This window comes from Nyctereutes procyonoides, unplaced genomic scaffold (genome assembly GCF_905146905.1).
Source record: "Nyctereutes procyonoides isolate TBG_1078 unplaced genomic scaffold, NYPRO_anot_genome, whole genome shotgun sequence".
NCBI lineage: Eukaryota > Metazoa > Chordata > Mammalia > Carnivora > Canidae > Nyctereutes > Nyctereutes procyonoides.
In genome coordinates this window covers 72,799,057-72,813,045 of record NW_026575140.1, presented here as the reverse complement: position 1 = coordinate 72,813,045, position 13,989 = coordinate 72,799,057, and the positions used below count along the sequence as shown (strand labels likewise).

Below are 13,989 nucleotides of genomic sequence, written 5' to 3'. Positions count from 1 at the left end.
TTAGAGAAAATAATTGCTGGAGACTACGCAAATATTAAGTGGCAAAGCTGTTGATTTAGATCTCAATTTATCTTGCCTGAATTCATGCCGGTGCTTTCCTTACCCGGTGAGATATCTCAAAACTAGGTTACCTAAGGAATCATGGTGGGCTCTTGGGAACAGAGAAACAGAAGTGAATTATAACCTGGGTTTGGATTTCAGTTCTGCTACTTGCTAGCTGTGACACTGAGAAATTTACTTCTCTGAGTCAGGTTGTTCTTTATTAGTGTGGAAACTTTCTTTGGAGGGCTCTTTTGAGGATTAAGTGAGATAATATAAGTGAAGCCCAAACACAGTGCCTGGCACGTGGTTGCTACTCTGTAACTAGAATTTATTAGAATTTCTTATGCTGTCTTTGGAAGTGTGTTACGTGGAAAGGGGATCAGGTGGAATTGGAGTCAGACCTTCTAGCACTGCCCCCAAATACAATGGAATGTCTTGTAACATAATGAGTTCACTGCCAGTAAATTGGTTCCCTGTCAGGGAGGGACTGGGTTAGTGATCATTTATCAAAGGTATAAGAAGATTCCAGATTTGTTTGGTAATTTGGGTGATGCGAAACGTGTTTTTATCCCTTAAAGATTTGTAGATTCTATGTATTTCTTAGTGACTTCTTTTGGTTGGATTTAAGAAAACCTATCATTGTGATAACCTATAACAGCAAAGGTTTCATGAGGAGCCTGAAGCCCTCGATGAGTGATAGGTGTGACAGGGAACCTTCATGTATTTTTACTCTGAATGTAAAAGTAAAAAGGTAAAAGGAATTTAGCTTTTTGCTTACCTGTGGTAATTGTATACCTGGCAGGTGATAAAGAGGATTTGTAATGAAGACATTCACCTTTGGAGGAAAATTGGTTAGTTAGAGAAAGATCTATAATTAAATTATCCGGTGACAATTAGATAAACATCTCATGGGGCAAAGATAACTGAGGACCACTACATGTTTCTGTGTGTTTCTTCATGGCTGTTTTGGACTTGTGTGTGTTATACACATTAGGAATGGGAATGGTCATAGTTTCAGGTTCTTGAAACAACAGTGCTCCTTGCTTGGATCCTGTGGATTTTCTCAACATAAGTGTCGTAACTCTGACAGGTGGCTGAGTTTGTGGATGAGCGGCCGGAAGAGGTAAAGCAGATGGAAGCCTTTCGTTCCAGTGCCAAATGGAAGCTTCTAGGAGGTTAGTTTTAACAATAAATAAATTTAAATTTCCCATATGTAGGGGAAGCCTTTTTTTTCTTCTCTGCACTTTTCTTTTAGAGAAATGCATAGTTTGTTTTAGTGTTTTTTGATCTTGAAAAATATAGTGTGAAAAAGAATTCAGAACTTCTTCAGAGGTAGCAAGAATGGGAAATGAGAGACCAAGTATCCCGTTTTCTCTTATATTTTGGCATTAGGGTTACTGAAGTCAGGAAGTGACTTATTTGAGGGCCTTGCAATAACTACTCCGCCCGGACCCAAATATAGGGGCACTTAGTACATAGGACTTTGGAGGAGTAAATCTTTATTCTTCCTTTAAATATTGGTATTTTGCAATGCATTATCCTTCACTTGCCCACTCTATACCCTCTCCCTAGGCTAATAATTTAACTCCCTATTTAAAAAATTTTTCGGGATCCCTGGGTGGCGCAGCAGTTTGGCGCCTGCCTTTGGCCCAGGGCGCGATCCTGGAGACCCGGGATCGAATCCCACATCGGGCTCCCGGTGCATGGAGCCTGCTTTTCCCTCTGCCTGTGTCTCTGCCTCTCTCTCTCTCTCTGTGACTATCATAAATAAATAAAAATTGAAAAAAAAAAAAATTTTAAAAAAATTTTTCAGTTTTTGTGGATTCGATAAAGGGCATTCGTTTGTCATGTTTGAGCAGAGACAAGCCCTGTTCTTACTTATCTTGGTTTCTACCCTGCCTAGTGTAAATAGGGATCTTACTTCTGGATAACCATTTAACTCCAGTTTACTCTCTATACGTGTTCCTTTTTCATACACAAAGGATGGAAGAATTAGCTCCAAGACATGATTTGTTCTTTCTGTGTTATGCTTTGTGCTTATGTTAATCATCCTACGATTCTGATAAGAAAAAAAATGTATAACTAAATGACAACTGGCTATAGATTAGTGGTCACTGTTGCCTCAGTTACTGTTGCCTCAGTTACAATAATTCAGTACATTATTGTTATGTTTTATGAATAAAAAGTTTATTATCCATATGTATTCTTTCATCAGAATCTTGTTCACTCTTTTTTTTTTTTAATAAATTTTTATTTATTTATGATAGTCACAGAGAGAGAGAGAGAGAGAGAGAGAGGCAGAGGCAGAGACACGGCAGAGGGAGAAGCAGGCTCCATGCTGGGAGCCCGACGTGGGACTCGATCCCGGGTCTCCAGGATCGCGCCCTGGGCCAAGGGCAGGCGCCAAACCGCTGCGCCACCCAGGGATCCCAGAATCTTGTTCACTCTTATTATTTTCTGCCTTATCCTGTGATTGTGTTTCTAGTTGTTTCCATAGTCCTTTTCTCAGAGAGAATCTTCTGGTCTTCATATTTGTAGGTCTAGGAAGTGATACCAACCGCCCCTCTCCTCCCAGGAATTTTTTTTTTTTTAAAGACTTTATTTATTTATGAGAGAGGCGGAGGGAGAAGCAGGCTCCATGCAGGGAGCCTGACGTGGGACTCGATCCCAGGACCCCAGGATCATGCCCTGGGCTGAAGGCAGCACTAAACTGCTGAGCCATCCAGGCTGCCCTCCCCCCAGTAATTCTTTTTCTTCACTCCCCACTGCTCTATCCCCATTTGTCACTGGAAATATCCTCATTGGTCTCTGATCCTTACTTTCTTTTTATAAATGTCATGGAATTTATCAATGCCATGGATTAGATTTGCTATCAAGTCTCCCATAGATATCAGTACTTTTCTGTGAGTGGTGATTCTAGTCAGATAGGATTATCCCTCAAAGTAAAGGAGTTGACTTGGTTTAATTCATCCACTTAGTGAGTGTTCATTGGGCCCTACCCAGCATTTATTTGTACTGGGGTCATGGAGCTCAATGACAAGAAATGGAGGTGAAACTGGATTTTGGAAATGTCTTGAGTTGCTCTAAACATTTCATTCTCTTATACCTTTGAAAATTTGAAGTTTCAAACTCTTTCCTCAACTACTTATTTTATTTTATTATTTTTTAAAGATTTTATTTATTTATTCATGAGAGACACAGAGACAGGGAGAGAGAGAGAGAAAGAGAGAGAGAGAGAGAGAGAGAGAGAGAGAGAGAGAGAGAGAGAGAGGCAGAGAGGCAGAGACATAGGCAGAGGGAGAAGTAGGCTCCATGCAGGGAGCTCGATGTGGGACTTGATCCTGGGTCTCCAAGATCACGCCCTGGGCTGAAGGCAGCGCTAAACTGCTGAGCCATCCGGGCTGCCCCTCAGCTACTTATTTTAGAAATTGTACCTGGACTGTGGAGTTGAATGGATCTGGGCTGGATCCTCCACGACTCTGCCACATATTAGTAGTATGACTTTACTTTTCTAAGAATATCAAGTTCTCCATCTGCAAAATGGGGATCACAATATTTGTCTTTCAGGCTTATTGTGAGAATTAAGTGAGGGAATCTATATAAACCATTGGCTTATAGTAGGTGACCAGGAAATGCTGATTCCTCTTTTTTTCTGGTGATTTCCCCCCAGCAAGGAGCACAGTGATGTGAATTAGTTAACAGCATTTCATTTTGATGTGGCACAGGGTTATTTAGTTTTCCTTCTGAAAGAAGAGTAAATATGAACTCTGTGTTATCTAGCTTGAATATCAGTAGGAGCATCTGGGAACTTTGCACAGACACGGTTTTGGGAAGAGCACTGGGTTGACAGCTAGAGGATTGGGGTGTTAGCCCATCTCTTCATCTTAGTGGCTGTGACCTTTGGTAAGAAATCACTCATCTTGGAGCCTCTGTTTTCATGTCTGTGAAACAAGGACCCCTGCTCAGCTCACCTTACAAGGTATAATATGAAAAATGCATTTAAATGGCTGGTTAGGCAAATACAAGGGGTTATCTTTAAGGTATTCATGATTGCTGGTTTCTTGTACCTAAGAAAAAGACCTGCAGACCTTTGGGATTTCTGAGTAGTTCTGACATGTATCTTTTGAAACTTTGAATACTAGGGGTAAATAGAGCATCTGTGGGGATCTAACTCTTTGCCCTTTGTGTTTAGGCCACAGTGAAGATCTACCCTCACATAGACACTTCCATCACGAATCTCCGGATTCATCTCCCCCAAGGAGGGTCCGTCATGACACCCCAGATTCATCTCCAGCCAGGAGGGCCTGTCATGATACCCCGGATTCATCTCCCCCAAGGAGGGTCCGTCATGACACCCCAGATTCATCTCCCCCCAGGAGGATCCGTCACGACACCCCGGATTCATCTCCTCCCAGGAGGGCCCATCACAACATCCCAGATTCATCTCCTCCCAGGAGGGTCCATCACAACACCCCGGATTCATCTCCCAGGAGGGCCCGTCACGACACTCCGAATTCATCCCCTCCCAGGAGGGTCCGTCACGACACCCCGGATTCCTCTCCCCCAAGGAGGGTCCGTCATGACACCCTGGATTCATCTCCTCCCAGGAGGGTCCGTCACGATACCCCAGATTCCTCTCCCCTAAGGAGGGTCCGTCATGACACCCCGGATTCATCTCCTCCCAGGAGGGTCCGTCATGACACCCCAGACCCATCTCCTCCCAGGAGGGCCCATCATGCTTCTCTAGATCCTTCTCCCCTCAGGAAGCCTCATCGTCACTATTCAGGTGCGTCTCCTAGGAAAGCCCATCATGACACACCAGATCCATCTCTTTCTAGGAGGGCCCATCACAGTTCCTCAGATAGCTCTGTTCCCAGAAGGGCCCGAAATAGCTCCCCTGACACATCTCAACCTAGAAGGACTCTTGACTCCTTGGACACATTGCAGCTCAAGAGGGCTCGTCATGACTCCCCTGATTTAGCTGCTAATGTCCCTCATTCACTGCCCAGAACCAAAAGCAGTAAAGCCCCAGAAAGAGCCTCTAGCAAAACCTCTCCACATTGGAAGGAGACAGGACCATCTCATGCACCACTCCCAAAGAACAGCAAGTATGAGTATGACTCTGACCTCTCTCCTCCACGAAAAAAGCAAGCAAAATCCCATAAGCATGATTCTAAGGGTAAGCATTTGATTGCCTATGAGAGGGACTTACTCCTTAGGTGCTTTCTTTCTTTCTTTCTTTTTTTTTTTTTTTTTAAAGATTTTATTTATTTATCTATGAGAGACACAGCAAGAGAGACGCAGAGACATAGGCAGAGGGAGAAGCAAGCTCCATGCAGGGAACCTGATGTGGGACTTGATCCCAGGACTCTGGGATCACGCCCTGAGCCAAAGGCAGGTACTCAACCGCTGAGCCATCCAGATGTCCCTAGGTGCTTTCTTTTTTTATTTTATTTTATTTATTTTATTTTATTTTATTTTATTTATTTTATTTTATTTTATTTTATTTTTATTTTATTTATTTTATTTTTTAATTTAATTTAATTTAATTTTAAATTTTTTTCCTAGGTGCTTTCTTTTGGACCTTTTACTTATGGTCTTTAGAAATGAGAATGGTATTTTTTGGAGAAGTTTTATTCTCTTTAAATTATTTATTTGTTTTAAAAATTTTATTTGAGAGAGAACACAAGCAAGGGGAGTGGCAGAGGGAGAGGGAGAAGCAGGCTCCCTGCTCAGCAGGGATGTGATGTGGGGCTGGATCTCAGAACCCTGGGATCATGACCTGTGTTGAAGGCAGATGCTTAGCCAATTAAGTCACCCAGGCACCCCTGGAGAGTTTTAAAAAACTGTAGGGAAATGGGGAGAGGTTGAGATGAGGAGAGTTATAATTTACGGTGGCAAGGAGGACATTTTTATAGATCTTTTTATTTTTTTTTCTTCCCATCCTGTATGAAAATGCTGCGTGTTTGATGTAGAAAATTCAGAATGTATAGAGATGTATAAAGAAGTAGAAGAAAGGTTATAAGTTCTGTCATTCAGAGCCATTCATTCTTAGTGTTGTGGCCAATGTCCTTTTAGGCTTTTTTTATTTTTATTTTTTATTTTTTTTTTCTTTTAGGCTTTTTTTAATTCATTTTTTATGTAGTTAAGCCTTTTCTATGCAGCATATACATGTTGTATGTGTAAATCTTGCCTATTTTTTTCACTTAACGTTAGCTTCCCCGTGTCATAAAAACATTGTCAGTATGATCTTTATCGGTGTTCTGTTATATAAATGTGCTTAACCATTTCCCTGATACTGCATGTTTTAGGTTATTTCTAAATTTTTGCTTTTATAATTCTAAAATGAAACATGTACTTAAATTGTTGCCTATATGCTGGATTATTTCCTTATCTACTTTTAGATAGATTTCCTGGAAATTTAAGTACTTCTAGGTATGCTTCCTAGGAAATTAAGTAGAAATTGACTTACTGGTAAGAGGGATGTATATTTTTTTTTTAAAGATTTTTTTTTATTATTATTATTCACAAGAAACACAGAGACACAGGCAGAGGGAGAAGCAGGCTCCATGCAGGGAGCCCGATGTGGGACTTGATCCTGGATCCCCAGGATCATGCCCTGGGCTGAAGGCGATGCTAAACCACTGAGCCACCCAGGCTGCCCGAGGGATGTATATTTTTAAGACTGTTGATACCCATTGTAGATTGCCTTTTTAGGAGTTGATTTGTGATGTTTCTGTGTACAGCTCAGGCCTGTGCAGTGAGGTTTGTTTACTCAGTCTTTGTCCCTAGGTACTGCTTTCATTATTTTTTTAAAGATTTTATTTATTTATTTGTTTATTTATTTATTATTTTTTTAAGATTTTGTTTATTCATGAGAGAGAGAGAGGCAGAGGCACAGGCAGAGGGAGAAGCAAGCTCCACACAGGGAGCCTGATGTGGGACTCGATTCCGGGTCTCCAGGATCACGCCCTGGGCTGGAGGTGGCGCTAAACCGCTGAGCCACCTAGGCTGCCCTAAAGATGTTATTTATTTATTTGAAAGAGAGAGTAAGCAAGAGAACGAGAGCACTGGCAGGGGAAGGAGTTGAGGAAGAGGGAGAAGCCGACTCTTGGCTGAGTAGGGAGCCTGACACGGGGCTCTATCCCAGGACCCTGAGATTGTGACCTGAGCCAAAGGTAGATGCTTAACCCACTGAGCAACCTAGGCGCCTCCTGTTTTCATTTTTCAATAAAATATATTGTTATCCTTTAGTCTCGAACATCAGTATATATTCTAGGTAGTTTTAACTTTTGCCACAGCACTGAGATCTGAGTGCAAGTTGTTTTGCCCTTTCTATGGTCAGATAAATATGACATAGGTGAGAATGTTGAGGTCTCACATGCTAGTCACAGTTACTAGTAACTTGGGAATAGAACCCCACATCCTGCCTATTGGTTTTAAAGGTTGTCCCTTTAAAAAAAAAATAGGGGAACCCTGGGTAGCTCAGCAGTTTAGCGCCTGCCTTCAGCTCAGGGCGTGATCCTGGGGTCCTGGGATCGAGTTCCCCATCGGGCTTCCTGCATGGAGCCTGCTTCTCGCTCTGCCTGTGTCTCTGCCTCTCTCTCTGTGTGTGTCTCTCTCATGAATAAATAAATAAAATCTTTACAATAAATAAATAAATAAATAATAAAATAAAATAAAATCCCTGATTCTGCTTTTCTCGCACATCATCTGTACCTGTGTTTTGGTTAGTGGTAGCTCTTTAGAGGAGGACTAAATGAATATTGACTATTAGCTTCATAAGTTCTGTTTTAAGGACTTTATTAAGGGGATTAAGGACTTTATTTTTTTATTTCTAGGCTCTTCCCCCAGCCATAGGAAATTTCATATGAGTTCTTCACCTAGGAGACATCAGAGTCACATATTGGACACTTCCTCCTACCCAAGTGACAGTCAGAAAGCCTCTGATTCAGATCTTTCTCCTCCGAGGCATAAACAAATTTCAGGGCACAAGTATTCTGATTCAGATCTGTCACCTCCACGGAATAGACCTACACGTCGGAGCTCTGATTCTGACCTGTCTCCACCAAGGAGGAAACAGAAGGTCAAATCTTCTGATTCTGATCTGTCTCCACCTCGAAGGAGTCAGCCTCTAGGAAAGAAGGTAGAGTTTTTCAAGAGCTGTATCCTTCTCTTAGAGTGACTCCTGTTTTCTAGCTTTGTACATGTGTCCAGTACATAAACCAGAGAGGGAGGAGGTAGTTCCTGGTAGTATAGTAGATCTAGTGCAGTTACCTCTAGAGCTCTTTGCTTCTCTCTGCAGGCCAGACTGCCTATAACCCAGCCCAGAAGAACTTGCAAACACCAGGTTTCCTAAGTACCTTCTGTCTTTATATTCTCTTAATTCCACAAATCTCAATTTTTAAAAAGTCCAGAAAAACTTCCTATTTTCTTATGAATGAACTAAGAACTATAGTTTACAGAGTAGAATTTGGAGTACAAGCCTTGTATTGGATATTCAAATCCTACTTCTTCAACTTACTGTGTGAGATTTGAACAAGCTGTGAAATATCTCTATGCTCCTGCTTCATCTGTAAAACATGGATAATGGTAGTATGTACTTCATGAGGTTATTGTGAGTTAAATGTGTAAGTGAATCTTACAAGTGCCCAGGACAAAGTGAGATATTAGCACAAGCAATTTATTATTATAAATTGGACTGTAGGTCTCTATATCCAGAGCATAAAGAGAGGCATTTAAAATATAAAATGACTTTTAGAAATCATATCACCTGGGAAGTCAGTGTTTTGTTTTATTTTAAATCTATGATGAAGCATGAATTGCCCAGATCATCCACATGAACTCTAAGCATTTGTTTTGTAAAGCACACTGGTGCTAGGAAAAGAATCTTATTCCAGTGGGTTGGTTAAGAAATAGTAATAGAAAAAAATGAAAAGAACAGTAATAGAGTCTGCAATATGCACATTTCCGTCCAACCCAGACTTTTCAGGTAAGTCTTCTCTGTCGCCCACATTATTCTTGTAGCCTGTCCCTGACTCAGGAAGTGGGGCTCTTCTCTTTTGGGGAACAAAGTGAGGTTTGTGTTGAAACTGGACCCCTTGCATTTTAGGCATCTGTTTCTTTCATGGACAATTTCATGCACAATTTCACGCTAATCAGGTTTATACGTTGCACTGGATACTCCATATACTCCGTTCATGGGTCGGTTGGTTATCTTGATATGAAATGGAATTTAATAAAAAGGTTTGATTTGGTCATAACTTGTCATTATCCTGAAATGTATCCACAATTGAAGGACCTTAGATTTGCTTGAATTTGTAGTTGAAATGGAATATTTTACCAGTGTATGTCTCTACTGGAGGGCTCAGAGCTTGATACAGGTTTCAATCAGGGGATTTGAAAATGCATCTTCATGTGTGCAGTTTACATATTAAAAAGTCAGAAATATAGATGCTGTGCCTTTTCTTTAATATTTTCTTGGTTTGTGTTTCTGTTTATTCTTAAAACTTAATAGTACTGTTAATTTGCCACCAAATTCAGCTTTATTCTTTTTTATTTTGTGAATCTTGTGGTCAATAATGAGAATACAAAGCTACAGTGTTTGGTTTGGTTATTGCTAATTATCAGGTAAAAATGCATCTAACTGTGTATACCCTGGAGCCTACTGCTACATTGTCTCATTAATGTCGCATGCTCCCCTTTCCACTGCATAGGCTACACACATGTATTCTGGGGCTAAAACTGGGTTGGTGTTAACTGACATACAGCAAGAGCAGCAGGAGCTCAAGAAACGGGACCAAGAAACTCTGGCTTTCGAAGGTAAAAATGTAAAAATGCAGAGACTAATTGAGGCTCATTTAGATTTTATTTTATTTTATTTTATTTTTATTTTATTTTATTTATTTTTTTAAAGGTAATTTTTTTTTTTTAAAGATTTATTTATTTATTTATCATAGACAGAGAGAGAGAGAGAGAGAGGCAGAGACACAGGAGGAGGGAGAAGCAGACTCCATGCCGGGAGCCCGACCTGGGACTCGATCCCGGGACTCCAGGATTGCGCCCTGGGCCAAAGGCAGGCGCTAAACCGCTGAGCCACCCAGGGATCCCCTAGATTTTATTTTTTTTAATGTAGTTTATTGTACCTGATATTTTAAACTTTTAATTGATATCAAATTTCAGTTCTGGTTTTATGTATTATTTTAACTTCTTAGTAGGCCCAAGTGATTCTTTTCATTCTTGAAAAAGGTTAACTAACCTTTTGGTTAGTTATTGGTAGGAGATTGGTAGGAGCTGTTTGTAGTCTGGCTGCAAAAGTTTTTATCCAGCATCAGAATCCCAAGTGGTTGATTTCAACTGTTAGAATATTGTTTCTGATTTTGATACCTGATGTTTATCTTTAAAAGTAGAATTTTCCTTTGCAGCTGAATTCCAGTATGCTGAAACTGTATTTCGAGATAAGTCTGGCCGTAAGAGGAATTTGAAACTGGAACGTTTAGAGCAAAGGAGAAAAGCAGAGAAGGACTCGGAGAGAGATGAGCTGTATGCTCGGTGGGGAAAAGGGTAAGAGAACTGCCGAAGTGAAGAACAAGACTGTGCTAGAACTGGAGAGGTCATTCTCTAGTTTCCTGACCATCTAGTTCATTGTTCTGCCTTCAGAGCTGTTTCAGGAATGGAAAATTCAGTGTGCTCAGTCTCCTTCCTAAAATACTGATGTATTCTACACTTTCAGTTCGCTTTCTGGAAATTTTACTCTTTTCAATATTTGGCTTGTGCTGTCAGAAAAAGGAGGTGCTCCAAATGTAGTCATATGGTCCATTTTAGTGTAAGAAGGGAAATGTTACAGTAGATAGCAGACACTCTTGGTTCTTTTTGCCCAGGCTAGTCCAGAGCCGGCAGCAACAACAAAACGTGGAGGATGCAGTGAAGGAAATGCAGAAGCCGCTGGCCCGTTATATTGATGATGAAGATCTGGATCGGATGCTGAGAGAACAGGAAAGAGAGGGAGACCCCATGGCCAACTTTATCAAGAAGAATAAAGCCAAGGAGAACAAGAATAAGAAAGGTGAACCTTTTGGGATTCACCAGAGACTTATGTAAAGAGGGATGGTTGTTAGGCTGATGGTACATAGCTGGACAGAGAGAAGGCTTTCCCACACAGTTTTAGATTCCTTGTATTTGGGAGTTTGGGTTCAGCTCAGTAGAGATCTCGGTGTAAAATTTTTTGTTCCCACTGCCACTCAGTTCTGAATTGAGTTACATAAGGTAACTAACTTCTTTTCTCTCTCTCTCCTCTCACCAGTGAGACCTCGCTACACTGGTCCTGCACCTCCTCCCAACAGATTCAATATCTGGCCTGGTTATCGCTGGGATGGGGTGGACAGGTAAGCCTGAATGTTTTGTACATTTTTGTTTTCTTTTCCATCTGCCCCTAATCTTCCCTAACCCTTCTTAAATTACTCTCCCTCTCTCTCTACTCTAAGCACAAGGTTAATAACATGTAGTTTGCTTGCTTTTTTTAAGGTCTCCAAATCCCATTTCCCATGCTCAGAATACTGCTTCTCCTATTTTCCTTTTCAAAGCTTTATAAAGCTCTGGACAAATAGCTCTGGTGGTGCTGATAGGATACCCTTTGTTTTTGACATTGGTCACCTCTAGTGATATTTTCTAAGGTTTAGAGGGAATGAGTGATGGATGGGAGTCTGGAGTCTTTTTGTGTGTTGTATCTTTAAAATGTAGTTCTTCAACCTTCTCTTCATTGCCTTAGGAGTGAGCTACTTACAGGGTCTCACTGACCTCTGCAACCAGCATCTACCCATATACTCTAACTTCCTGTCTATTAACATGATGACCTAAATGTGCTTCTATCCAAAGTCTGTCCCTCTCCTTATACATTAGAGTCCATCTCCTCTTGCCTACAAAGGACATTGTTCTAGCATTTAGCATGATAATTCTCAAACTTTTTGACCTCAGGAGCCCTTTCTACTTCTAAAAATTACTAAGGACCCCAAAAAACTTCTGTTTATGTGGAATACATCTTTTAATATTTACCATATTTGAAATTAAACTGAGGTGTTTAAAAGTGTTTATTAGTTCATTAAAAACTTAATAAAACCATTATGTTAACATAATTGCCGTATTTTTAAAGAAAAATAACTTTATTTTCCAAACAAAGAAAATAGAAGAATGGCATTAATTTACATTTTTATAAATCTCATTCGTGTTTGGCTTAATAATAGCAGGATTTTGCATTGATCTTTTACGGTATGTTTAGTTCAAGTACTAAGGAAGAAAATTTAGCTTTAGAAAATTCAGCTTTATATATAAGTAGTTAGAAAAGGAAGATGTATTATGTGTTTTGATACTACACAAAAACTCAGCAAATGATAATTTCTTAAAAGTGATTTATAATACGGAGCCTGAAACCATATCAAAAATTTTCCATGCTGTTACATTAAATTCTTTTTTTTTTTTTTTCCTGCTTTGAATGGATCTTTTTGTGGTGCATGATTTTATAACATCATGTACTGGTCATTTGGAAAATACTGGTTTGCTGAGTTTTTTAGACCTGCCAAATGTTGACATTTCTCACTGTGTAACATCAAATAACCTTGTATTTGTTAACATTACCTCTGATCTCATTATCAAAATCTTCAATGGGAAGCTAGAGTTCATGGTGGCAGATAAAAATTTTTTGAAATTCTAATTTACACTTAAAAGTTTGTAATTTTATCATTGGTGACAAATATCAGTTGTTACTGGAGAGAAACTCACTTTGTACAATAGCTTTTTTTGTAGATTCCATCAGATTTTGTACCTAGAGGATCAGGTCATCTGAATATAAACAGTTTTACTTCTTCCTTTCCAATCAAAATGTCCTTTGTGTTTTCTTTCCTTATTGCACTAACTAGAACTTCCGGTGCATCTGAATAGAAGTAGTAAAAACAGACAGACATCTTTGTTTTCTTCCTAATCTTAGAAGAACAATCAGTCTTTAGCTGTAACCCATAAGTTTTTTGTAGATTTCCTTTACTGGGTTGAAAAGGTTCCTTTCTGTTCCTAGCTTGCTGAGAGGTTTTTTTTTTTCAGGAATGTGTGTTGGATGTTGTTTCATTCTTTGATCCATGAGTTATATAGTAATGTATTGTTTAATTCTAAACATTTAGATGTTTCTAGATACCTCACTGTTAATTGATTTCCAGTTTAATTCTCTTGAGGTCGAGGAATATACTCTATAATATTTTGATCTTTTGAAAATTAGTAAGCTGCATTTTATGGCCCAGTATATAGTTACCTTGATGAATAGTCTGTTTGCATTTGAGGATAATGTGTATTCTGTAGTTGTTTGGGAGGTTGTTTTGAGAATATTTTATTGTACTTTTTTAAAAATAAGCTCTTTGTTTTTTAATAACTGTAGATTTATTTATTTTTAAAGATTTTATTTATTTATTCAAGAGAGATACAGAGACATAGGGAGAGGGAGAAGCAGGCTTCCTGTGGGGAGCCTGATGCGGAACTCGATCCCAGGACCCTCAGATCATGACCTGAGCCAAAGGCAGATGTTCAACTATTAAGCCACCCAGGTACCCCATAATAATTGTAGATTAATAGAAAACTTGCAAATAGTATGAAGAATCCTGTATATTCCTTGTCCAGTTTTATTACCATTCATTACATTATCATGGTACATTTATCAGAGCCAACATCGGTATGTTATTATTATTGTACCAATTGGCACCCTGGGTGGCTCAGCGGTGCAGCGCCACCTTCAGTCCAGGGTGTGATCCTGGGGACCAGGAATCGAGTCCCTCGTCGGGCTCCCTGCATGTGGCCTGCTTCTCCCTCTGCCTGTGTCTCTGCCTCTCTCTCTCTGTGTCTCATGAATAAATAAATAAAATCTTTAAAAAAGATGTACAAATTTTACATGGATTTCACTAGTTTTTCCAT

The 13,989-nt window shown here is 39.8% G+C and overlaps 1 protein-coding gene across 2 annotated transcripts in view; it reads left to right on the top strand.

Annotated features, from left to right (window-relative positions):
• BUD13 (BUD13 homolog) overlaps window positions 1–13,989 on the top strand; it is a 31,810-nt gene that overhangs the window by 5,597 nt on the left and 12,224 nt on the right. Inside the window, exons 3-9 of one of the 2 annotated variants that reach the window (XM_055306437.1) lie at window positions 1,133–1,217; window positions 4,235–5,221; window positions 7,884–8,188; window positions 9,759–9,864; window positions 10,467–10,605; window positions 10,923–11,107; window positions 11,345–11,426. In XM_055306437.1, the coding sequence (XP_055162412.1) occupies window positions 1,133–1,217; window positions 4,235–5,221; window positions 7,884–8,188; window positions 9,759–9,864; window positions 10,467–10,605; window positions 10,923–11,107; window positions 11,345–11,426 (1,889 nt within the window). The remainder of the gene's footprint in view (window positions 1–1,132; window positions 1,218–4,234; window positions 5,222–7,883; window positions 8,189–9,758; window positions 9,865–10,466; window positions 10,606–10,922; window positions 11,108–11,344; window positions 11,427–13,989) is intronic. The other variant, XM_055306438.1, reaches the window with a different exon arrangement.